At 41.3% G+C, this 27,470-nt stretch overlaps 1 protein-coding gene across 1 annotated transcript in view; it reads right to left on the reverse strand.

Annotated features, from left to right (window-relative positions):
- The window catches only part of MTPN (myotrophin), a 58,473-nt gene extending 53,180 nt beyond the window's left edge, over positions 1–5,293 (reverse strand). Inside the window, exon 1 of the mRNA XM_060633217.3 lies at positions 4,937–5,293. Within this exon, the coding sequence (XP_060489200.1) occupies positions 4,937–5,008 (72 nt within the window). The 5' untranslated portion in view covers positions 5,009–5,293. The remainder of the gene's footprint in view (positions 1–4,936) is intronic.
- Between the last annotated feature and the right edge of the window lie 22,177 nt (positions 5,294–27,470).

The raw sequence follows: 27,470 nt of genomic DNA on the forward strand, positions 1-27,470 counted from the left end.
CTTCAGTCTCTTAGTCTCTAAAATGGGGGTTAGCAACATTAACTATGCTCATGGGTTGATGTGATAAGTAAATGAAATTATATGATGTGTAAGTGAAATTATACTTACACTTGGCATCACAGTGCTCAAACATACAAAATTTTAAGAACATACTTTTTGAAAAAATTACAATGTGTTTAATTTATATATATTTTAAAGTTTATTTTGAAAGAGAGGAGGAGGGAGAGAGGGGGGGGGAGAGAGAGAGAGAAAGAGAGAGAGAGAGAGAGAGAGAGAGAGAGAAAGCGAGCAGGGGAGGGGCACAGACAGAGGGAGAGACAGAATCCCAAGCAAGCATTTCACTGTCAGCACAGACCTTGATGCGGGTCTTGAACTCATGAACTATGAGATCATGACCTGAGCAGGAATCAAGAGTCGGACATTTAATCAACTGAACCACCCAGACGCCCCTGCAGTCTATTTAATTTAAACCACTGAAAAGAAATCTCAATACTTAACTTTTGTTTCTTAAAGCAAACAGACACAATTTAAGTTTTTTGTACCGCGCAGGATCATAATTGCACATATAAATTAAGACTGTGTGACTATCTGGGGCACCCGGTTGGCTCAGTCGGTGGAGCATCCACCTCTTGGTATCAAAGTGATCAAAGTGGTGGGTTCAAGTAACACACTGGGTGTAGAAGAAACTTAAAAAAAAAATCTTAAAAAAAGCCCCCAAAACTGTGTGACTATAAATACAAGTTTCCATAAGCTATCAAACTATCCATCTCTTTACAGATGTACACTGAGCAAAGACAGCCCCCCAGTGAGATTTAAAGTTTATAAGAGATACTGTTTCTATGCTATTTCCAAACTGTTAATTGTAGCCATTTTTCTATGTCGTTATTCATAATCAGAGGTAACTTGTGCCTACTTCTTATAAGCCCCTTTCTCTTTCTTAAGGTGCTGATGCTAAGCTACTCTGAGCTAAGACACCAGATAACCATTTCGGGGAAGACTGATACAGTGAGAAAAAAATATGGGCTGTAGAGTCAGACAGCTCTAGGTTTAAATCCCAGTTGTGCTACTTTGTGGCCTTGTTAAGTTGCTTAACTTCTCTGAGGTTTCAATTTCCTTATCCTTAAAATGGGGATACTATTAGCTATATTGAAATGCTTTGGTAAAAAGCAAATGAAAATTTTGGTAAAGATCTTGCAGAGTATCGTCTAGTACCTGGCAATATAAATCACTCTGTCAATGGTAATCAATAGCAATTATATTGCTAATGAAGTATGCTGAAACTGTAGCTAAGTTAAGACAAAGAATTTCTCAGAACATATGCTTTTAATGTGTGAAATTCCCTGGCACTGTACTGGAGATACAAAGATGAAAAAGAATATAATATCTAAGCTCCAGAGACTCAGAGCCTAATTAAAGACAGACATGTAAACAAAGTCACAGCAATCTGGTAAGTGAAACAGTAAAAGAAGCAGTGTACCATTTGAAATCACATGTTTTTCTGGAAGAAGTGATATGTGTGCACTAAGAGGAGCTCACGAGGTTGGGGGTTAGGGATTGAGGTGAGCAGACCTGCTCAGGGAGGAAGAAAAGAGTGCACAGAAAGATGTACAAGTAAGAAACAGCTGGCAGGGTCTGGGGCAGAGGACCTGTAGACAGTGCTTGCAGAAAGGCAGGCCCCGGCCAGATCAGAGTGTACTTACGGAATAGATGGCTTAAAAAGCCATAAGTTTTTTACTTAAAAAGTAAAAAACTAATAATGGGGAATCATAAAAGTATTTTGAGGGCAGTGAAGGAGGTTGGCCGAAAAAGACAACATGCCCAGAATTCACGTGACAGAGAGATTCCCTCCCCTAAGATGTGCAAGTTGACGAGGAAAGAGAGGAATACTATAGTCAAGGAAAATACAGTCCACGTGGGAAAGACACAGCAATTAATCTAAGGTCGTGATAAGAATGGAGAGTAAAGAATGGACGAGAGACTAAGAAGGTAGTCTTGATAACACGCAGAAATTTGGGAAGATCCCTCAATTTCTCATTTGGGGAAATGGCTGGGTCATGATGTCATTAGTCGAAATGGAGACAACAAAAATGAAAACAGTTTTGGAGAGGGCAATGTGGGGTCAATCAAATGTATCTGAACAGAACTATCCATTAGAAAGTCTGGAGCTCAGGTGAGAGCAGAATGAAGTCCAATGGAAGAAATTAACACACAGGCAAAAATGGCAGACAAGGCAAGGGTAATGTCACCCAGAAGTATATAGATTGAAAATGGGGCTACGAGTATCTACTACTGCTGCTCGTGATTATCTTACTTCCCGGCTTTCTCGTTTTCCAAATGGACAAACCAAATTTTATGTGAGATGTTACTTACAGTTTTCAAACTTCTTTAAAAGTATGACAGTTTTCCCACACAAGTCTGCTGAATACAGATGCTTAAGTTTCCTGAGCACTGTGTCCGATTTCTTCACTATCAGGCCTGGCCTAGCAAAGTGCTTGGGACCTGAAAGGTGCCCACGAAAAACGAATGAACCAAGTATGGTATCTTGGTCAGTCAAGAAGCCAAACTGTCTCAGACATTGTTTTAATGTTACAGATGAACATTTAATACGGATTAACCTAAAATCTTCTCTATATGCTGCTTTTTCCATTTAAAGATAGACAATTTTCAATGGTCTGGGGACTCTGAACTTACTTTTCAGAGTCATGAACTCACCCCAAACCAGTAATTTATGGCTCTCCATATTTAGATTTCTGTATCTAAGTCAGAAGCAGGTAGAAAAGTAAAATTACTGATTTTTTTAAATACTAAAAGAGGGAGAATACTAAAATGCTTCACCTACAGGTCCATTCGTGTATACTAACTATGCGAGACATCTTCACAGGAGTAGAGAAGAATATTTTAAAGGCTCTTACTGCTTACAAGGAAAACTAGAGGACTCCAAACGGTGCTTTATGTACTTTCTTTGCAGTTACTTAGATAAATGCACATTACGTAAGTTCAGAGTGTCATAATGAGTAGAGTATCATAAACTGGCAGATGAAAACGATGAGTCAATGAGTAAGCAGGGAAGACGGCTGCAGAACAGAAGAAACTATCTTATAAGCACCTGAGAGTGTGAAGAGACACCTGAAGGGAACTCAGTCAGTAAAAACTGGAGTGCAGGTTTTTGGCGGTTTCGGTTGTTGTTATTTTTCATTAACAAAACAAACGGTATTCTAAGAGACTCAAATTACTCAATAAAACTAAGGAAAAAGCTCACTGTTCATAGGATTACACGACAGTCAAACCTTTTCGGATAAACTAGTTAATACTTCCTTTTCTTTGAATGTCTAGTTTTCCTCTCATGCACATCTTTTTTTTTTTAATGTCTGTTTATTTATTTATTTAGAGAGCGCACAAGCAAGGCAAAGGCGCAGAGAGAGAGAGAGAGGATCCCAAGTAGGCTCCATGCTGTCAGTGCAGAGCCTGCTGCAGGGCTCGATCCCACAACCTGTGAGATCAGGACCTGAGCAGATACCAAGAGTGGATGCTTAACCAACTGAGCCACCCAGGCGCCCCAGTAATTTCTTCCTTTAAACTTTGTATTGAAACATCCCGTAAGTTAGGTTTCAGACTACCACTAGCTGAAAGGGCAGTGAGAAGGCATCCTACAAATCCACTGCAAACAGCTAAACACATGATCTGCAAGCAGAAAGTCTAAATTGTAATGGTATTTATTAAACAGAGTAAACAGCAGCAGCAGCTTGCCTTGCACAATCCTGCAAGTTTTAAGAAACTCTGCTTCTGCTTAGTTGCTTCCTAACAGATCTCTGGAGACAAAGCAGCACATCAGTGGGCATATCCTTTGAAGAACTAAAATCCAGAACCAGTTCTCACACTCTTAGAAGGTGAGTCAGATGCCCCCCACGGCTATGTCCTAAAGTTACACTTTTTAGAAGATGTCCTCCAAGGTTATGTCTTAAGGTTACACTTTGGGGATTTTTTTTTTTTTTTTTTAACATTACCACTGAATTAAACAAAACAAAAAACACGTAAGTACTCTCCTAATTACAAAAGGCACAGTTCTGGGGTCCAGAGGCAGGTCGGCCTGGAATGTTACCACTCCACCACCATGCAGATTCAATTTTGCATTTTGAGTGTAGATTTGAGATGAGTTTTTTCTCATCATGATCCTACCCCCAAATATACTGTGAATGAACGGCACACTATTTTACACGTTTAGGCATTTCACTTCAGATGGGATCAAGGATCAACACGGAGTAACTGAAGTTAACGTGCCTGCTGGAAAACTATTCTGTATCTTAAATACCCCGGCGCTAATGGACAACGTTACCACTTGAAGCAAGGATGTATGTGTTGTAGCGTGGGAGACCAAAAAGGCCACACCCAAAGCGAAGGCTTCACAGTGAAGTGATACCAAGTTTCAGAATTTTAACCATTGCTATTTTCGGCACTCTTTTTTCACGGTCAATGACTACTTTAAATTCTTAACCGGCTCAAAGTTCAAGAAGACGTTCCTCTGATTCATTCAGCAACCGGCAGGTCCAAGATGGAGAATTACCCCATTCAAAGCAAGGTTTAAGCAACTCAGGCATAGAAGAGGGCCAGACTCAAGTGACCAGGGCTCAGAAGGGACCCTAACAGAGGGTGACCACTCCTCCCCTCCCCCCAGGGAGGCAGGCGGACAAGAGCCTGACTGAACCACCGAGCAGTTTACCTGGCACGGAACGCGACCGCGTCATCAGGACCCCTTCCCTCAATATAGACGCTCCCGGACTCCCTTCTCTCCTCGGTGCCACCTCCATCCCGGCTGGTTTTCCTCCCCCCACCCCCCGCCGCCCCCACCCCCGCCAACCCAGCTCCCGTCAGCTTCCTCAGCCCCATCCATCGGCATCCCACCTCCGTGCTCTCGCGTACTCCACTCGTCGCCGCTTACCTTGGCCACATAGTCTTTCACCTCATCCAAGTCTCCGTTTTTCAGGGCCCACATGAACTCCTTGTCGCACATCACTGCAGCGGGGCGGGCCGCTCGGCCGGGCAGAAGACGAGGAGGCGGTGGTAGCAGCAAGCGGATACCGCGGGGCGAAAGGGAGACAGGGCCGCGCGGAGCCGAAGGGAAGAGAAGGCGGGAAAGGCTGCCAGGCGGGCGAGGCAGTTGGCCGCGGCGACCGTTGGGGCGGGAGATAGAAAGTTCTTTTGCGGCCACCGGGCCCAGCAGAGCAGGTTCCGCCTGGCCGAAGAGAAGCAAGAGCGCTTACACTTCCGGTTCACTCCCAGCTAGGATCCTCCCCCAACTTCCTCTTCCTCTTCCCTTCGGCGGAACGCCCCGCTCTCGACCCCGCCCCGACGGCGCGCAGCGGGGCGCTCCGTGGGCGCAGGCGCAGTGGCTAGGCAGGCTGGTTGACGGGGTCGGGAGTGGGCGGGACTGGAAGGCCAGCGTAGAGAGGCCGCAGGAGGGGAGGGCAGGGAGTGGAGGGGCGGTTGGGGTATTTCAGGTGGAACCAGGACGTTTTTGCACACTACACGTGAGAAGAACTTTTTCTTTAAAACACAACCTTGGAGGGCATCTTGCTCACCTTCTAAAAGTGTGCAGTAGGAATGTTTGATTTGAATTTCGTCCTTCCCCCCCCTTCCCCCTGCTTTCCTACCACCTTTCCTCTCTTTTTCCTTTCCTCCCTTTCTTGTTCCTTCCCTTTCTTCCTCCACTATCAGGCATCCCTTGGGCTCCTCCTCCATGCCAGATTCTGCTAGGCACGGAGGATATAATTTAAAAAAGATGCAATAAGTTTATTTCCAGGACTAAGAATTCAGTTTGGTGCCATAGGCCAGAGCAAACCCAACTGTCCCGTATAATTTGTGTTTTTTAAATTTTCTGTTTGTTTTCAGTGGATTGAAGCTTCAGGACTATTCTAGTGAAGCCGGTTCTACTCTTCCTAGAGTTTGGGTGTAATACCTTGGGGCAGAGAATCCAAGTGAATTGTGCCCCAACACTGATGACCCAGACATGCACACATGAACAAAGATTCAATAAAAACTTACTGGAACTATTTATGTATATGTGTGTATACGTATATATATATTATATACCTTATATATTTATATATATAAATATATATACACATATATGAATATATAATGTACATAATATATATGTATATACATATATATGTATACACATATTTATATATATACATTTATATATAACTATATATATGTGTATACATATATACATACATATATGTGTGCATATATATACATATATATGTATACACATATTTATATATATACATTTATATATATAACTATACATATATGTGTAACTATATATATGTGTAACTATATATATAGTTATATATAAATGTATATATATAAATAGTTATAAATGTATATATATATCAAGTCTATTATTTACAACCCACTATATAAAGAAGCCAAACTACTTTACTATGCTTACCATATAGTAATACTCAGATTATAGCCTCTGGAAATAGATTGCTTAGTTTTGAATACAGGATCCAACCCTTACTAATTTTGTAAGACAAAAATTATTTGACCCTTCTCTGTTCGGTTTTCCACATTTGTTAAATATGAACAATAGTGTTCAATAAATGTAATTTTTTGGCTATGATTTAGAAATAGCAAATAGGCACCTGGGTGGCTCAGTCAGTTGAGTGCCTGACTCTTGATTTCAGCTCCAGTCATGATCTCACAGTTTGTGGGATCGAGCCCTGCATCGGGCTTTCTGCTGACAGTGTGGAGCCTGCTTGGGATTCTCTGGTTCCCTCTCTCTCTACCCCTCCCTTGCTTGTGCTCGCTCTCTCTCTCTCTCTCTCTCTCTCTCAAAAATAAACAAGCATTAAAAAAAAAAAAAAGAAATAGCAAATAGAGAGAGGTTTCAAATCAAAATAAAAATCTCCAAATATTTAACAGCTACCCTGATTGATGTTCTGTTAATTTCACTTTCTGACAATTAGAAACACAGATCCATCTACCTAATGGTGATACATTTCTGTATCAAATAACTCTCAAGGAGTGATTTGTAAGGCAAATCCTGGAGCTTCTTGATCTCCCACTCCCACCTGTGTGATCTTTGAGTTACATCTTGCTGACAGCTCTTGATTTATATCTCTAGCTTAGATTTCTACTATGATCCATTCTTATATTTAACTTCTTAGCCATTCAAATGTGTCAAACTTAACATGTGCAACATAGGATTTGATCTCCTCTGGAATCTAAACCTAGTTGTCCCCATAGACTCCCCCTTCTCTGTGAAAGACACCAGTAACCATGCGTCACTAGAACACATGGTGACAAAGATTCTCTCCTTGGCCCAACTGTAGCCAGGCTACTCTGAGCCCTATTCTCAACCATGCCTCAACCTTGATCTCTAAAAAGTTGAACAAACACTAACGTAATTCCTAACAGCTCAAGGCCACATCCTAAGATGACCCCAGTCCTCCTTAAAATGCCTGCCTCAGAAAACTCAAGGCTGCCACTTTTTTTTTTTTTTTTTTTTTTTTTTTTTTTTTTTTTACCGTTCATTCCAGCCAACACCTGGGGTTAGGGCCTCTGTCTCCCCATCTCTGTTGGAAGGTAGAATCCTAACCTCAGTGATTGCCAGCTGGCATACACAGCTGGCCTACTTGCATTAACTCTATTGAGCCCCTACTTGGCTCCCCTTTACTCCCCCATTCTTCCTTTAAAACACCCAATCATCTCTGTACAGGTCAAAGTTGACTTCATTTCAAGTTGGATTCTTTTCCCTATGGCACTAGTTTGCCAAAAGTTCAGATATAAAAGGAGTAAAACCAATGAATCACTAGGAGTAGTAATTAGTAAAAGTTTATTGTGCACATGCTAAAAAGATAGTTTGCAAGCCAGGAGCCCTCAAACCAAAATATGAAACGAGGCTCAGGGGTATATTGTATAAAGCAGCTTATATGGTGGCAAAGCAGAATGTTTATTCCTCACAGTGACTGGTTATAGTATTAGAATTTGCTTAAATGATAAGATACCAGTTAGTGGGTTACCTCATATCAACCTTGGGAAACAGTTTAAGCTTTGCTTGTGATTTTCAGAGGTCAAGTTAGGCTTACAAAATACGTTAAATTAATCTTTGCTCATATCACTAAACTGGTACTGTCTGCTCACAGAATTTTCAAGGCTGGTCTCTGTCTTTGATTTTAACAAGTTATTACTGATAAAAAAAAAAAAAATCTGTCCTTACCACTTATCATGTTAACTGTGCAGGTTTGATCGTCTTCGACACTGGAAGTCATAAATAACCCCTATCATTCCCAATCTTTCTCTCTTATTCAATCCATCAGTAAGTTCTTCCCAATGTATCTTAAATTGTTCACCACTTCCCATCTTCACTACTGATGACCTGCCACAACCCTTCCCAGCCCCGTCATCTCTGTCTGCACTGCCACAGTAGCCTCCTAGCTGGTGTCCCCATTTTTACTCCTACCCTTCTCCCAGGAATCCCTCACCTAGCCAGAGCTACCTTTTTCAAACAGAAATCCAACAGACACTTTTTGCTCTAAGGCCCTTCAATGGTTTCCCATTGCATTTTGGATAAAATTCTACTGATTTGCTATGGTGGGTCCTCTGTGATCTGACTCCGATGTCTCTCGCATCTTATGACACTCCCCTCCCACCCCTATTGCTTCTTCAGTTCCTCAAAAATCTTGTCTTCTAATCAGTTGTAGGAAAAACCAAGCTCATTCCACCCGAGGGCCGTTGTCCTTGTTTCCTGTCTGAAATATTCTTTTCCTTCTTGCTTACTCCTTCTGAACTTTGAAGTCTCAATGCAAATATAGCCAGATAGTCCAGTTTTTTTCCCCCCTTTGCCCCACTTTTCACGGATTTTGCATTATTTCGTTGTTGTTATTTACCTATTTTGGTAGGTATTCATGGCACTCAACAAATATTTCCTTCTGTATACCATCCTGAGCACAAGAGAGAATTTATCTCCCTGGCTTCCTTGTGGTTGACTAATGCCATGTAACTAATTTTGGCCTATTATTTATGAGCAGAAGTAATAGTCATTTCCATGCTTGCCAATACGAGACCCTTCAGAGCTCTTTATTCCCTCTGCTACGGCAACCAGGAACATTGAAGGCAGTGCCTATAGTCAGCCCACGTCCCTGAGTGACTATATTGAGGAGAGCTCCCCTACCATCCCAAGATGGATACGTAGTAAAATAATAATTAAACGTTTCAGCTGCTGAAATTTGGGTGTTTACGACCGCAGCCAACACTGGGCCTATCTTGACTGATACAGAAATTATCGTCAGAAGAGAGCTGTTACTAGAACAAAACACCTCAATAGATGGCATTGACTTAAGGGCTAGGTAGTACACAACAAAGGAAGTGATATTAGAAGCCATAAGGATGATGAATCATACCTACAGGAGCGAAAACTTTGGCAAAACAATCTCCCGCGGTAGCAAAGTAAAGCCTGAAAGGCAGCTAATGTACCCTGTACATTTGGAGCTCTAGTGGAAGAGACTGGAAAATGGAAAGCTGGTGGCATGTGTTGGTAACTATTTTTTGTGTGTGTATGGCGGGGGGGGGGGGGGGCATGTTTTAATTTTTTTCTCCGCTTCACTGAGATATAACTGACATATAACTTTGTGTAAGTTTAAGGTATACAGTGTGATGACTTGATATATGCACATATTGCAAAATGATTACCTCAGTAAGGATGGTAAATACGTTCATCACCTCAAAGTTACTGTGTGTGTGTGTGTGTGTGTGTGTGTGTGTGTGTGTGTGTGGTGAGAACTTTTAAGCTTTACTGCCTTAGTATCTTTCAGGGATGCAATGCAGGATTGTTAGCTGTAGTCAGCATTCTGTACATCAGATCCTCACAACTTATTGACCTTATACCTAGAATTTTTGTACCCTTTGGCCACTTTCACCCATTTGCCCCACCCCTAGCCTCTGGCAACCACCAGTCTTCTGTGTGTTCGTTTGCTTGTTTGTTTCCTGTTGGGTGTTTTAGAACCACATATAAGTAAGATGAAGACCTCACAGTTTTTGTCTTCCTCTGTCTGACTTATTTCAGTTAGCATAATATGTTTCAAATTCATCCATGTTGTCTCAAATGGCAGGATTTCCTTTTTCATAGCTGAATAATATTCTGTTGGGTGCATATACCACATTTTCTTTATCCGTTCATCTGTCAATGGATCCTTAGGTTGTTTTCATCTCTTGACTATTCTAGTTAATGCTGCAGTAAGATGGGGCTGCAGATGTCAGTTTAGGACAGTGATTTTGTCTCCTTTGGCTATACACCCAGAAGTGGAATTGCTGAATCATATGGTAGTTCTATCTGTAATTTTTGGAAGAACCCCCATGCTGTTTTCCAAGTGGCTGCACCAATTTACATTCCCGGCAACAGTATACAAGGACTCCCTTTTCTCCACATCCTTGCCATCATTTATTATCTCTCTTGTCTTTTTCAAAATGGCCATTCTAACAGGTGTGAGGTGTGAGCTCACTGTGGTTTTGACTTGCGTTTCTCTGATGGTTAATGATGTTGAGCACCTTTTCACGTAACTGTTGACCATTTGTATATATTTTTTAGAAAAATGCCTATTCAAGTCTTTTGCCCATTTTTAAGTTGGATATTTGTTACTTTGCTATAAAGTTGTATGAGTTCCATACATGTTTTGGATATCAACCCCTATTATGTGCAAATATTTTCTCTAATTCTGTAGATTGTCTTTTAATTTTGTTGATTGTTTCTTTCTCTGTGCAGAAGCTTTTTAGTTTGATGTAATCCCACTTGTTTATTTTCACTTTTGCTCCCCATGTTTTGGGTATCATATCCAAAAAATCATTGCCAAGACAAATGTCAAGAAGCGTTTTTTCTATGTTTTCTTTTAGGAGTTTATGGTTTCAAGTCTTACATTTAAGTCTTTTATCCATTCCAAGTTAATTTTTTTTTTGTAACGCTCATTCATTTTTGAGAGACAAAGAGAGACAGAGCATGAGCAGGGAAGGGGCGGAGAGAGGGAGACACAGAATCTGAAACAGGCTCCAGGCTCTGAGCTGTCAGCACAGAGCCTGACGCGGGGCTCAAACTCACAAACTGCGAGATCCTGACCTGGGCCGAAGTCAGACGCTCGAGTGACTGAGCCACCCAGGTGCCCCATTCCAAGTTAATTTTTAAGTGGTGTAAGATAGTGGTCTAATTTCACTCTTTTGCATGTGGTTGTCCAATTTTCCCAATACCACTAATTGAAGAGACTATCTTCTCCCCATTTAGTCTTCTTGGATCCCTTTTAAAATGTTAGGTGACTGTACATGTGTGGGTTGATTTCTGGGCTCTCTATTCTGTTCTACGTGTCTGTTTTTATGCCAGTATGATACAGTCTTGATTACTACAGCTTTGTAATATTGTTGAAATCATGAAGTGTGATGCCTTCAGCTTTGTTCTTCTTTCTCAGGATTGCTTTGGCTATTTGAGGTCTTTTGTGGTTCCATATTAATCTTAGGATTTTTTTCTATTTCTGTAAAAAATGCCATTGGAATTTTTATAGGAGTTGCATTAAATGTAAAGGTTGCTTTGAGTAGTATAGACATTTTGACAGTATTAATTCTTCCAATCCATGAACATGGGCATCATTGCATTTGTTTGTATCTTCTTCAATTTCTTTTACCAATGTCATCTAGTTTTCAGTATACAGATCTTTCACCTTCTTGGTTAAATTTATTCCTAAGTATTATATAATTTTTGATGTTATTGGGGATAGGATTGTTTTATTTCTTATTCAGACAGTTCATTGTTAAATGTGTGGAAATGCAACTGATTTTTATATGTTGATTTTGCACCCTGCAACTTTACTGAATTCATTAGTTTTAACAATTTTTGGTAGAGTCTTTAGGGTTTTCTATATGTAAGATCATGCCATATGCACACAGAGACACTTCCAATTCTTCCTTTCCAATTTGGATGTCTTTTATTTATTTCTTTTTCTTGCCTGAGTTTTCCGGCTGGTGAAAGTGGGCATCCTTGTTTTGGTTCCTGATCTTAAAGGAAAAGTTTTCAATCTTTCACCCTGACTGTGATGTTAGCTGTGGGCTTGTCATATATACTTTTATTATGTTGAGGAACATTCTTGTAATACCCAATTGTTGAGAGTTTTATTATGAAAAGATGTTGAATTTTGTGCTTCACCTGCATCGATTGAGATGATCAGGATCTTTATCTTTCATTCTCCTAATTTGATGTTTCCCATTTACTGATTTGTGTATGTTGAACCATCCTTGTAACCCAGAAATAAATACCACTTGATCATGGTGTATGAGCCTTTTAACGTTCTGTTGAATCAGTTTGCTAGTCCTGTGTTGAGAAATTTTGCATCTATATTTATCAGGGATATTGGCCTGTAGCTGCCTTTTCTACTAGTGTGCTCATTTGGCTTTCGTATCCAGGTAATTCTGGCCTTGTAAAATGAGTTTGCGAATATTCCCTCCTCTTCATTTCTTTGTTTTTTAAGAGCTTGGGAAGGATTGTAATTAATCTTTTGAGTGTTTGGTAGAATTTACCACTGAAATCGTCTGGTCCTAAACTTTGTTGGGAGGTTTTTGATAAGTTATCAAATCTCTTACTTTAATCTCTTACTTTCCTACCTATTATTGGTCTGTTTAGATATTCTATTTCTTCATGATTCAGTATTGGTAGGTTGTATATTTCTAGGAATTTATCCACTCTTGTAAGTTGTCCTAGAACAACCCATGCATGTAATTGTTCATAATAGTCTCTTATGACCCTTTGTATGTATTTATGACCCACAAATTGTTTATCTTTTCAAAGAGTTAGCTCTTATTTTGTTAATCTTTTCTATTGTTTTCAATTTATTTATGCTCTAGTCTTTATTATTTCCTTCCTTCTAATGTTGGGCTTCGTTTGTTCTTCTTTTCTAGTTCCTTGAGGTATAATGTCCGGCTTATTTGAGATCTTTCTTTTTCTTTTTTAATTTTTTAATGTTTATTTATTTTTGAGAGAGAAAGAGAGACAGAGCACGAGTGGGGAGGGGCAGAGAGAGAGGGAGACACAGAATCAGAAGCAGGCTCCAGGCTCTGAGCTGTCAGCACAGAGCCCGATGTGGAGCTCGAACTCAAGAACCACGAGCTCATGACCTGAGCTGAAGAGGGACGCTTAACTGACTGAGCCACCCAGGCGCCCCATATCTTCCTTTTTTCTTAATTTATGTATTTATAGCTATAAACTTTCCTGTTAGAACTGATTTTGTGGCATCTCATAAGTTTTGGTATGTTGTGTTCCCCTTTTCATCTGTCTCAGAATTTTTTTAATGTTTATTCATTACTTTTGAGAGAGAGAGAGTGAGCAGGGGAGGGGCAGAGATAGAAGAAGACACAATTTGAAGCAGGCTCCAGGCTCTGAGCTGTCAGCACAGAGCCCGATGCAGGGCTCAAACTCACGGACCCTGAGATCATGACCCGAGCTGAAGTAGGACTTTTAACCGACTGAGACACCCCGGCGCCCCTGTGTCAGATTATTTTGAATTTCCCTTTTGATTCCTCCTTTCATCCATCGGTTGTTCAAGAATGTGTTATTTAGGGGCGCCTGGGTGGCTCATTCAGTTAAGCGTCCAGCTTCGGTGCAGGCCATGATCTCACGGTCCGTGGGTTCGAGCCCCGCATCAGGCGCTGTGCTGACAGCTCAGAGCCTGGAGCCTGCTTCCGATTCTGTGTCTCCCTCCCTCTCTCTGCCCCTCCCCCACTCACGCTCGGTCTCTCTCTGTCTCTCAGAAATGAATAAAAAAAGCATTAAAAAATTGGGGCGCCTGGGTGGCTCAGTCGGTTAAGCGGCCGACTTCAGCTCAGGTCACGATCTCGTGGTCCGTGAGTTCGAGCCCCGCGTCGGGCTCTGGGCTGATGGCTCAGAGCCTGGAGCCTGCTTCCCATTCTGTGTCTCCCTCTCTCTCTGCCCCTCCCCCGTTCATGCTCTGTCCCTCTCTGTCTCGAAAATAAATAAACGTTAAAAAAAAATAATAATAATTAAAAAAATTAAAAGAGTGTGTGTTTAATTTCCATATATTTGTGACTATTCCAGCTTTCTTTTTGTTTATAGTTTCATGCCACTATGGTTGGAAAAGATATCTCATATAATTCATATCTTCTTGAATTTGTTGAAACTTGTTTCGTTGCCTAATGTAGGATCTATCCTAAAAAATGTTTCATGTGCACTTGATGAGAATGCATATCCTACAGCTGCCAGATGGGATATTCTGCATGTGTCTGATAGGTCCATTTGGGTGTTGGTACTCCTGAATACATAAGATACTACAGGAAGACATGAAACAGAAGTAATTGTCCAGCTTTCAATTACAACTGAAAGAGATCATAGCGTCCAGATATCTGGAAGCTTGCATTTGGAAGATACAAATGGTTCTCATCTAAAACTAAGATGAGCAAAAAGGCCGATTAGACCTCAGCCTTGTGGCAAGGATCAAATCAAGGATATGACAGTCACACTCATGACAAAAGCCTCTGAGTAGATTAAAGTGGTACCCAGTAAATCCTTTCATTTGAATAAAACGGCACAGGGCTTCTCACTGACAAAGCCTGATGGGCTCAAGCTACCCAAATAAATAGAAAAATTAAACAAGAGAAGAATTTGTGTCTCAGAAAGCACAGTGGCTGTGATGATAGCACATGGAAGGGACTTGAATCAAATGTAGGAGGAACTGACCACAATTTTTAGGGTGGTGCCGAAATATCGAGCAGCAAGTGCTAAAGGAAACTGTAAATGAGACTTTAAATGACCCTTGGGCCTCAACTTTCTGTGGGCTGGAAGTAGTCTGAGAAAGCTGTTCAAAAACCAAGAAGGACATATTCTCCACTGCTCACTTAATCTTTTAAAAAATTTTTTAAAATTTATTTTTGAGAGAGAGAGAGAGCGCGCGCACAAAAGGGGTCAGGGTAGAGAAAGAGGGAGACACAGAATCGGAAGCAGGCTCCAGGCTCTGACCCGTCAGCAGAGAGCCCAATGCGGGGCTCAAACTCACGAACTGTGAGATCATGACCTGAGCCAAAGACAGACGCTTAATTGACTGAGCCACCCAGGCGCCCCATCCAATGCTTACTTAATCTAAGGACATGGAGGGTAATGGAAAAGAAGGCTTCTAGAAGGTGGAAGGTGGAACTAACGACCACAGGAGACAAGGCAATGGGAGACGAAAGACTACCATGGATCAGAATTGGCGCTTCACCAAGGAACATTCCTCACCCTAGTGTCTAGGACCTCAATGTCTGCCTGGCAGAATTCCACAACTGCCATGGACTAACGATGGCTCTAATCACCTTCTTGCTTTCAGATGGAGTATTTATGATGGTTATCCTATTCCTAATAGGATGGGGTGGGGTGGGAGGGGTGGGGAGGTGGGAATAATGGTGCAGACATTTTATTTAGTGGATATGTCTCCAGATCAAGAGAAGATACGTCTAGGCCCAAGTACTGTGAGATCTTGGACTTTGAGCTTGACACTGTGATAAACCTTTTGGGGTTATTTCCCTGCAGAGGGTATGCACATATTTTGCACATGGAAAGAATGATCAGAAGGGCAGGCCGCTGTCACTAGTCTCATCTGCGCATGCTTCCCACACTGGAGCACTTTCTGTCCCCCTAGCAGTTAGATGGGTCCATGTGACTAGTTCTGGCAAATGAGTTATGAACATGAATGATATGAAATCACTTCTAGGTCAGAACTTTTAAGCATTTAAAAGCTTAATGTATTTTTTTTCCAACATGTATTTTTTTTCCAACAGGCAACCCTCCACCTGGGTTTTGAGTATCTGTTAGAAGCGAATTCCCCTGCCAAGCTGTGATAGACATGTGGCATGTGAGAAATAAACCTTTTGTTTTGAGCCACTAAGATTTGGGGGATTGTATATCATTGCAGAATAATATAGCATATTCTGAATAAAACATCAATTTATTGTTTGCCTGTTGCATTAGAAGATAGGCTTGATGAGGACAAGAACCTTGTCTATCTTGCTCTAAGTTATATACTGAATATTTATCACTACACTGGCTCCTAGCAGGTGCTCAAAATATTTCTTGAATTATCGAATGGGATAATTGTCTTAGTATGATTCAGAACCTTAACTAATAACCAAGATTCATGCCTTAATAGATACTCATCTCACTTTTTCATGGTGGTGAGCCAAGACAACGCATGCAAACAGGGTCTGAATAGTTTTTTAAAAGAATTTGAGACCTGCTTCAACATACACACACAAAATCATAATCTTGAAGAGGGCCATGACAATTTTAACTGGGATCATGTCCTTTTATTTTCATATTACAAAAGCAATACACGAATGCATGTTTATTTTTCAATTTTTAAGAAAGCGTCATGGTATGTGGAGTAAAATGTGAAAATACCCTTTCTTGCAGTCCGTGATCTCTCTCTTAAACCACATCTCTTAACTTCCTGTAGATTACCACCAATAGTGTTCTGCAGAAATAGTGAACTATAGTATGCAATTGTTTTAAATGTTCATTTATTTTTGAAAGAGAGAGGGAGAGAGAGAGAGAGACAGAGAGACAGAGAGGGAACAAGTGGAGGGGGGAGGGGCAGAAAGAGAGGGAGACACAGAATCTGAAGCAGGCTCCAGGCTCTGAGCTGTCAGCACAGAACCCGATGCGAGGTTCAAACCCACGTACTGTAAATCATGACCTGAGCCGAAGTGGGACACTTAACTGACTTTGAGCCACCCAGTTGCCCCTATAGTATGCACCTTTAATTTGAGACAGTAAAAATGGATCTGTGAGAGTATTATTGGGATATTGTGACTTATAAGAAGTATGTATTTGGTTTTTGTCTGTTTCTGGCACAGAGTTCCTAAAACCCTTGGAATTTCCTAAGGGATGAGAGCTATAAAGGTGTCCTTTGTTACATTAATGAGGTGATTTGGGGACCCCTCTGAGGGATGGGACTTGTGGCTGAGAGAACCAACCACACTCTGACCTCTGGGGAGAGAATAGGGGCTGAAGGTTGAATCAATGGCCAATGGCTAATGATTTAGTCAACCATGCTTGTGTAATGAGCCTCCAGAAAAGCCCAAAAGAACTTGATTGGTGAACTTCTGGGCTGGTGAGTATGAGGACGAGAACCTCCCAGAGGTGCTGGGAGGGTTGTACACCTGGAGAGGGCATGGAAGCTCTACGTCCTTTTCCCATTCTGTTTCCTGCAGCTCTACCACCTGGCTGTTCTGGAGTTTTATTATTTTATAACAAACTAGTAATCTAGAGTAGAACGTTTCTCTGAGTTCTCTGAGCCATCCTAGCAAATTAATTGAACCAAAGGAGGGGGTCGTGGGACCCTCCGATTTATAGCCAGTCAGAAGCACAAGTGACCCCCTGGGCTTGCACTGGAGTCTGAAGTTGTACGTGTGTGTTGAGGGGACAGTTTTGTAGAACTCAGCCCTTAACGTGTGGAATCTGATGCCATTTCTGGGTAGACAGTGTCAGAATTGAGTTGAATTGTAGGACATCTAGCTGGTGTCCAAACATTTCTCGTTGGTACAGAGAGCACCCCTCCACCCCAATCTCCATGTGAGACACAAATGGTGGAATTGGGTGCAGAACCCTTAATTATGTGTGTATGTGCGTACACGTATATGTATATGTCTATGTATATACCCACACTTCGAAAAATATACTAGAAGGAATCAAATATTAATCGTGTCATTCTCCGAGTTGTGGGAGTATGGTTGATTTCTTGCTTTCTTCCCGATACTTTTCAAATGTGAAAATGCAGTGCTGAAGAACAACACAGCACTAAAATGACTTTAGCCTCACACAGAGTGTCTACCTGAGCATAAAATTCAGTTTCCCACTTCTCTTGCTTCTCTCAAGCTCTCCTTTAGGTCACGTGCCTCATGCAGATTCAGTGTCATGAACAGCTAGGACCCTTACAGTTTAAACACTTTCAAGATGAAGATTCAAGGAACCCTGTGCTTCAACGTGTCCTGATTAAGCCCTCTAAAATAAATGGATGGTATCAGCACTGAGTTCCAGGCAGCAAGTGCAGATGAGTCAGTGAGCAATAGTCCAAGATCAGAGCTGGGTCAGAGGGCCAGCATCCCGGCCATGTCGTGTGTGTGGCCATGAATCTGGGAGGCCGCTATATTTGGGATGGACACACAACCAGAGTGATTGAGTGTGATGATAGAGCTGCCTAGGTCCTTCTGCTTCAAAGGATCTAGACCCATTTTTAGAGCTGAGGCTTAAGTGGCCTCAACGTGGATGGTGATGAACATCAGGGGCCCGGAAATTATAGCTCTGATCCTTCAGAAAGTCCCTTCCAAGGACAGGATCATGGTGGCAACAGCAGACTCAGACTCTGACTGGCTTAGCTGAGAGGAGAAGCCATTTTAGGAAGACGATGAGTCAACTTGACCAAAAAGAGACATTTAGTTGAGATAAGGGAGCTTAGACTTACTGTGTAGACTGTTATTTGTAAACACTTATTCTTCTAAGACTTTTGCATTTCCTGGTTCTGAATTATGTGTAATTTTTTATATTCAATGATTACAGGACAACTTTTGTTATTTTCTTGGTTATGGAAACACATGCATTGTTGGGACAAAACACAATCGATTGAAAAGTATGCTGTTTTTCATTTTATTACTCCATACCTATGCGGATTCCTGGGCCGGGCACCACTACTCACCTTTGGCAATACATGGATTCTTGGTGCATCCCTGGGTTGACAGGAATAGTCTCTGAAGTCTTAACTTTGCGATCCTGAGCCTAATAGGAAAGGCACATGTCACACTGCCACGAGTGACAGCAATTGCTGAAATGGACCCTTAGGGAACTTCACTAGACTGGATGGATTAGGAGGCAGAGATAGAGCTTGCAAAGTCTGCCACATTGACTTGAGTCTGTGATGCAACTGAAGACTTCTTGAAGGAAGAATTGAAATCTCACTGGATTCTTAAACAACAATCTGCCTACAAGAGCAGGCATCGGTAAATTGCCAGTGCTGATTAAGATAACGTTGTGGAGACTGTATAAAGTCTGATCATATGCATCAGAAATAACTCCCAGAAACATGCTTGTAGCTGGAGGGAAATTGATTTTTGATTCAAGACACACACATCAAAATGTCTGCATTTATAACATTCCCGAGTATCATAATTCTGAAATGTTTTCCTTTGTATATACTTACTAAAGAATACATGTGGGTTGAAGGAATCGTGTTTTATAAAACTGAAAGGTTACTAGGGGATATAGACAAATAGATACTAGTGTGTATAACTGGGTAATTAACACCTGTAATTCACTTTGTTGTGAATAGACTCACTCATTGCACAATCTCTGAAGTTGTAATTCATGCTACTGGCTCTGGGCAGAAAACCAGGGGAGCGGCAAGAGGAGGAGAGGTGACTATGTCTTCATAGTCCAACCCTCAAAAAGCTCTGTGTTTCATCAATAGGCACCTCATTAATATCTTCCAGTGCTCACAGCCAACGGACTATATTCATCCTTTTCGTCACTTAGTTCGTTACAGGTTTCCTTATGTGTTTTGTGTTCCCTTCCGATGCTGGAGGATAGAGGTAATCGGGAACTAAAGTTCTTTGGGGAAGATTCAAATGCTCAGATCTTGCAGTGACTCTGAATAATGATCTCAATGGGTCAAAACTCTCCAAGGTAGATGGAAAAGGGCTGATTTTTTTCTGCTAAGTTCAGAGAAATTTACTAAGAGATAGAGACTTCCATGAGTTGTGTTTTTATAAAACAAACTACCCAAGTCACCAATAAAAAGTCCTCTAAATGTTAAAACTAACAAAAATATTATGTGTCAATGTGTGCAACACATTTATGTTTGTTTTCTATGGCGTGGAATATTTCTTTTTCAGAGATTATGGAAGTTTACTTATTGTTTGTTCTTTCTTTGATTTTTTGATGCTATTTTTTCCAACCACAAATCATGATTGTTCTTATGAAAAAATATGATATTTTATGATATTTCATTTTATTTTCTATTCCCAGGCACCATGCAGTAAAAATCCTGACCCGTCTGTAATAGTTTTTTCTGCTAAATTGGGGAAGGGTCTAATGGCAGTACAATGCATTCTCTATTCTCCAGAACATGTGACTATGTAGTTTACTGTCTTTATGGGTAGGAGCAAATGTAATAAAAGTGTATGTTATAGGTATACTGGTTTTGTTGCTAAAAGTAAATGCCTGACTGGTACACTATGTGACATCCTTCTCAGAGAGCTCTATACATTATTAACCGTAGGGGAGCATGGTATGGAAAGGAGGTGGAGAGAAAAAGAATAATAATGGTAAAAGCAAACTTTCTCCTGTCTTATTGATTATTAAAGGCTTTTATATTATGTCATCTGACCAAAATATCCTGTGAAGTTAGTTGTATTATATTATTTTGCAGATGTGAAAATACAGTGGCGAGAGCTTACATGACTTTCCAAGGCCACATAGACTGTAGGAGGAGAGGGTGGATGCCCGTCAGGGCTTTAGACCGATAATGTTTAGAAAAACTAAGGTTGGACGTGCACAATGTGATAAGAGCAGGAGTTGAGTTTGTTCAAGTCCCAGGTTCAAATACACGTAATTGAGTAGAAGTGTTTCAGAAAACCAAGGAGTTTTCACCAAGGTAAATTTGCTCAAAGAATTTTCAGAATGGGAGATCAAGGTAGAGCTTCCACAGTTCAGGCTTGAGGATGAGATCTGGAGCGACCACTCAGGAAGAATCTTGCCTCTTTAAAGACCTGAGGACTGGAAGAGGTATCTCTATGCCAGGAAGGGTCAGAACTATGGTGTAAGGAAGGAAAACTGGAAACACCTACGAAAGTCACTGTGTTCGCATAAGGATTTCTCAACCTCAGCATGATTGACATCTTGGGTGGGAGAATTTTTTGTTGTAGGAAGCCGCCTTGTGCATTGTAGGGTATTTAGCAACATCTTTGGTTGCCACCCAATGGACGTCAGTCGTATCAACCCTCCCCATCCCCAGCTGTGACTACCAAAATGTCTCTAGACATTTCCAAACTTTCCCTAGGGGGCCAAGTCACCCCTGGTTGAGAAACATTATTTAAAATGAATCAAGCTGAATTAGGGAACCAAGATTTAAACTTCAAATTAACCAACCTGCACATGGATTGCATCTCTATTTTTTTTTTCCCCTCACACTATTGTGAAGTATTTTTAAAGCAATATTATCAACTTGCCAGATGTATGCTTCCTGGGCAAACTTCTACAGATGTGTACTATCAGGGAAAAATAAAAAAGGGGGAAATTATGGCCTTAAGGTAAAAGACTAGAGAAAAATTCTAGATTCTTGAGATAATGGAAGTAGAACATTACCCAAAGCAGAAATTTCCTGAGTCTCTTTCTTTTGCAGCAGCTTTAAGCTGTTTCTAGGCATGTGACATGGTACAATCTTTTTTGGAGGACCATCTGGCCTTGACCTTGGTGTCAGAGGCTCCCTCTCTGGCATGTGGGGGAGCCTCTACCACATATCAAGTTCACTGGTGCTGAATCACAAGGGCTCAGAATCACCTAATCTGACATTTCTGATGAGAAAAACTCTCATGATTGTCTCCTAGAAAAATGCAGTTAAAATACAACAAGCAATGAGAAGTTGAACTTCTTCCAAGGTGGTCATGAATAGAGACATCTTACTTTTTCTAGGGCAAGAGGCCTGTGATATCACGGCTTCCGAGGGCTGAAAGGGCACAAGTCTTGGTGGAGACTATAATGTACAATTAATGATTTTCTGGAAAAATCTATTGGTGAAAAAATAATAATAAAAGTAAATCAGTCAAAGATGTAGTGTTTTGACCAATATTTTAGCTCCAAGAATATCATTTCAACTTAGAAAGGAATATAATGAGGGATAGAAATTCTTGAGAGAACTTCCCTGTAGGAACTCACTGAATTTTTAATGCGTGGATTAAAAAATCATGCTCACCGTAGAGAAATCATTAATAACCACTTTAGTGGACCTTGCTTTTAGAAGTTATTTTGGCTGTCCAGCAATGGAATTCTCATCTTCTGTTTGGGGAACTCTCCTTCTAATGAATCTTGGAAAGAAGCAGGCCTATTTGCAACCATAGAGGAAGCAAATGCCAAATCCTTACTCATTTGACCTATGCCTCAGACTTAGCCTCCATCAGTCACGTGGTGCCCGCTGAGAGCCCAGAACAGGTGATGTGGGGGCTCTGAGACCCGAGTGCTATGGGGGTAGGAGCTGAGGGAGACTCGGTTTCTTAGGACAGCTGGGCCTATGCAGCATCTGGGACCCAGAGTGTTGGTGATGCAGGCCATCACATCTGAGGTTCAGAGTAGTGGAGACAGAGGGGGCAGGGGTCTTACCAGATAGGTTTTGCCTCACGATTCTGGGTAGTGTTGCCGGCTGCTCAGTCCCATGCCAGTTCTTTAGTTCTTCCAATGATTCTGGGAGCCACTCCTGAATGTTTCATAATCCCCGCTTCCTGCTTAAGTCAGCTGGAGTTGGTTTTCGCTGCCTGCAACTAAGAACCCTCAGCCATCCAATCACTCACTTGTAAGAACCCTATTAACTTGTAAGAACCACATTAATAGCAATAACAGCAGAAAATCCGTTTTCAACACAAAATTTGGTAGTAGTAATAGTAACATTTGGCCAAAATGGCCCCCCATGATCTCTGCCTCCTGGTATTCACCCACTTGAATTATCCTGTCTCCTCAAGGGCAGGTTGGACAGTACTTAAAATTTACATTATTTTACTTTTTAGCTGCCTTTCCCGGTAGAATATAATCTTCACAAATGAAGAAACTCATTTAGGTCTTTTTTTCCCTCGTGTGTCCTCAGTGCTTGGGGATGAGTACTTGTTGAATAAATATCCTCAGCGTCTGGGGATAAGTTTCTGTTGTATGGATGAATTTATTTGCTGAGTGTTAAACCCTAAAGGTTGTGTAAGACGTCTTATCTTATTTAAGCCACTCAAGTCTACGGTGTGGATACTTCTACTCTTATTTTCCCAATGAGACTACAAAGGCCAAGAAAGGTTGACAAATTTAGTAGAATTCACAGAGTAACAAGTATAAAGGCGGCATTTGATACCAGATTCAAGTATTGTATTTTTTTTCTTTTTTTTTGAGAGAGAGAGAGAAAGGGCGCAAGCCAGAGATTCCCTCGAGGGGCAGAGAGAGAGAGAGACAAAAGGGGCTCACTTGAAGTAGGGCTTATGTTCATCTGAAGCAGGGCTCAGTGCTCACCCCATGCTGGGCCCGAGCTCACCAACCGTTGAGATCATGACCTGAGCCAAAGTCAGAGGCTTAACGCGCTGAGCCACGCAGGCGCCCCGGATCCAGGTGCTGTAAAGCGTGTGTAGAAGGTAGCAGGAATGTGAACAATCAGGGGAAGCTGGAGCAAATACGCCAAACAATACGACTCACCTGCCATCCAAGGGGCAGACTCCGGGAGGCTGCTGATTTAAATAGAATCCGGGCCTGGGCTGAGTTTCAAAGGGGCAGCCCTGAGCTACTGAGATGTGGACGGTACCGTCGAACAGAGCCGTGCAAAAAAAACAAAACAAAACAAAACAAAACAAGAAGCGCAAGGGTGGGAACCGGGCCTCCTCCCAGAAGCAGGGCTCGAAGGAACCAGACAAGCAGGTCAGTACTGGCTCACAGACCGAGGGAGCGAGCAGGCGCCTACCTGTCACCTGGAAAAAGTAGAGGACCTGCAGACGTTAAGAAACCTGGTAGAGAGGCCCACGATTTCCAGGGGTGCAGTCATGTCTCGTGTATTTATATCATGTTTTCTATTACATACGTACGAGGTTATTTGATTTATGTCTGTGGCTATAGATGCCACGCGGGCTGTTTGTTGTTTGCTTTGCTCAGGCTTGTATTACGATGCCTGATGTCGCAGCACCTGCAGAGACCAATAAGTATTTAATGAATGAATAAAACCAGAAGGCGGTGGTAACGCTAATAGGAAACACATCAGGCATGTGCCCTGCACCAGGCACGTTTAAGTATCATACAGTTATTAACTCAATCACTTCTTGCAGTAACTCTGAGCTAGGTACAATTATTTTCCCCATTTTCTAGATGGAGACACTGAGACACGGACGGGTTAAGGAACTCATCCAAGGTCACACAGCTAATAAGTGGTAGAGCTGGGGAAGCAATGTTGTTCTAGCGACGATCCTTTTTCCACTTTGTTATATGATCTCTAAACGAATGCACTTGAGCACAGATAATTGTTCGGAGGACCACCTGGCATCTCTGCTTTGGGTCAGGGAGTATTCCAGGATTGTTTCCAAAGCCAGATTTTTCTTTTGAGGATGAGGATTGCCGATATCCTGTCTGCTGACCTTTCATCGCTCCCACGAAGGGAGCAGTTTGGCCTGCAGATGACTGGATGTCCAAAGCAAACAGCTGGATGCAGCCAGAAGAAGATAAAATCTGGCAGGAGAGGATCATACCACAAATAACAGCAGGCTTCGAGCCAGGAAATTCTCAGAATATAGTTCAGGACGAGGGTAAAGGCAGAGGAAATGCTTGTGTCACATACTAACCCGTGGGTCGGACAATAGGTCTGGGGAGGCCCCTGAAAGTACAAATTGAACAGCATTTCCTAAACATTTTTTTTCCGACATAAAGATAAGCAGATACAGGATGAAAGAAATTCAATTATAAGTTATCATCAAGATGGACACGCATGCATTTTATTCCTTGATTATAAGAAAGAGTGTCTTGGATGAAAAAAATCTACATTGAAAATTGTTACAATAACAGTGTCTAACTATCTACAGAAATATTATAAAACATGATTGATAATATTACTTCCATAATAGACTGTTGTGGTCTTCACTATGGTTTATGAATACTGATAAGCGTTTAGGGTCTAATGCTTTTAAAAATTCATTTTCCTTTTCCCATGACTATGCTGCCGGTTCATAATCTATTAGTGATACTGAGAGTTCTACCTGACAAAAGGCCATTCAAAAGAAAATAATTTAGTCCTCCACATTACTCTGAAATGTAGGCTGAAAACAAATACTTCTTAAAAAGCAATTGCTCATCTCTGTGCTTATTACTGGCTCCACATAAATTATAAAAGTTGAGTGCTTTATGGTAGGGAGGTAATGGGGAACCGCTGTTAGCTACATTCATTGTTCTGTGTACTTGTTAGAACAAGTAAGATGAAGTGTTAAGGAAATTCGAGTTTAAGCGTTATCATTGTATGTTTGACGGCCTATGAAAATTAACATTTGAGAATTCCTTCACTCTGTTGACCGCTCGCTCTCATTTAACTATAATCAAAGGGGAAATAGGAAAATATCCCAGATGGCTACATCTACGAACAGAGTAGAAATCGTTATCAACAAGTGCAAAGCATAATAGTAATTATAATGCTTGTACAGGATTTTGAGAAACATTTTTTTTTTACGTACAATATTCTTATTTAATACTCAGAAGCAGCTCTAGCAAGTTGGTAACATTGCTATTTTCATTTTAGGGTTGAGAGAATAGATTCCAGGGAATGGCTTACCCACGATAGAGGATGGTGAGGTTGGAATTAGAACCCAGTTTCCTGACTTCCAACTCGGCGATTTTTCATTACACGAAGCTGTCCTCCTAATGGGGGGAAAGAAAGAACTGATAGACTTGGGGCTCAAAATGGGGTTGAAGGTGGTTTTAGGGTTTTCAAATATAAGTGTTTAGGAAGTAGGTATAGCTATTTCGTTTGATGTTTAAGATAATTGTCAGAAGTGAAATGAGTCCTTCCCAGCCCAGGTACTTCTTACTCTTTCCAGGTCGAAGATCCACAGCCCTGATCCAGATCCTTCCTTCCTCAGTGAGAAGCCTTCTCTTGAATGGTGCTACTTTGCGTAAACTCTGGAGGCAGACCCGGGATCCAGGCTCAGTTTTCTCACCTCCCCACCTAAGCCACCTTAGACGAGTGAGTTCACTCTTCTAAAGCCCAGCTTCCTTATCTGCAGAACGTGGAAGAAGCAGATACATGCATGAAAAGTTTTTTTATGAAGGTAAAATCATTTCTGTTAGATACCCAACAAATTGCAGTAAGTACATCATTAGCTATTATCTTCATGTCGTGCATTTGGGGACTAAAATTTCTCCAACGAGAGTGAATGGAGCGTATGCATGCAAAATATTCTCATGGCTTACGCATTAGGACATGATCTCGGTAAAACTGAACATGGCCCAAGTCCACATGGGGAGAGGTATTAGTACCGTGACTTCTAAATTTTCTGAAGATACTAATTAAAATATTTTGTTCCATTGTTCACCTAAGTCATCATATTTTTAACCCAATGAATATGGTCACTGTAAGCCTCTGAAATTCTCCCCTGCGACACTGACCACAAGGTGGGCAGGTGGTTGGTTTGGGGGTGAAAAGATACAGAAGACAATTCATGTAAGTTGTTGGAGGCTAGTATGAAATTCTGGGCATTTGCCAATATTGACTCTTTGGCATCGTCTGGGACCGTATTTGAGTGACTGCTGAGTTGCTGAAAATACCATAAAGAGTTTCAGAAAGATTGAGGGCAGTAGATTGGTTTCCACCATGGTTAAGTAGCTGAAACTAGTTTTAGGAAATGTTGGAAAATGAGTCTGGAAATGGTTGCAAGGAGTATTTTGTACTCACTGATTTGCATCAACACGTCCATATATTATTTACTAATAGAAGAGATTTGCATTGTTGATGACCTGGTGGGTTTTTGGTATGCTTATTGTTTGAACCCCAAAACCTCTTACAGTTATACCTCTAGATCCTGGAGAGTATGTGCTTCATGAAAATGTGGTATCTTCAAGAGAGAACTGAACCTTTAGGCGTTCACTATCCATTTATACCCAGTTAACTTGGAGCTCAGGCCCTGGGACTTTGGGATGGAGGGAGTGGTATTTGGAATTTCCGCATTGAACTTTTATTTGTATCATCTGCATGAAACGTTTTGATTTTTTTTTTCCCTCTAAATAAACTCATTTTTTCTTACCCTGGAGAACTGGCTAAACTGGAAAAGCCTTCCATGGGTTGAAATGGCACACAAGGCAGTTTATCTTCTAGAGAAGGAATAGGGGCAGCTGGGTGGCTCAGTCAGTTAAGCAGCCGACTTCGGCTCAGGTCATGATCTCGCGGTCCGTGAGTTCGAGCCCCGCGTCGGGCTCTGTGCTGACAGCTCAGAGCCTGGAGCCTGTTTCAGATTCTGTGTCTCCCTCTCTCTGCCCCTCCCCCATTCATGCTCTGTCTCTCTCTGTCTCAAAAATAAATAAACGTTAAAAAAAATTTAAAAAAAAAAAGAAAAGGAATAGTCGTGAGTGGTACTCTTTATTCTCTGCGTAGATAAAATATGTTTTCTGGGAAATGGACACACTTTGTATCTTGTTCATCCCACTGTTCTCATGGCTTGTCAGATTCATCTGAAAAAGCTTC

This window comes from Panthera onca, chromosome A2, assembly GCF_046562875.1.
Source record: "Panthera onca isolate mPanOnc1 chromosome A2, mPanOnc1 haplotype 2, whole genome shotgun sequence".
NCBI classification, from domain to species: domain Eukaryota; kingdom Metazoa; phylum Chordata; class Mammalia; order Carnivora; family Felidae; genus Panthera; species Panthera onca.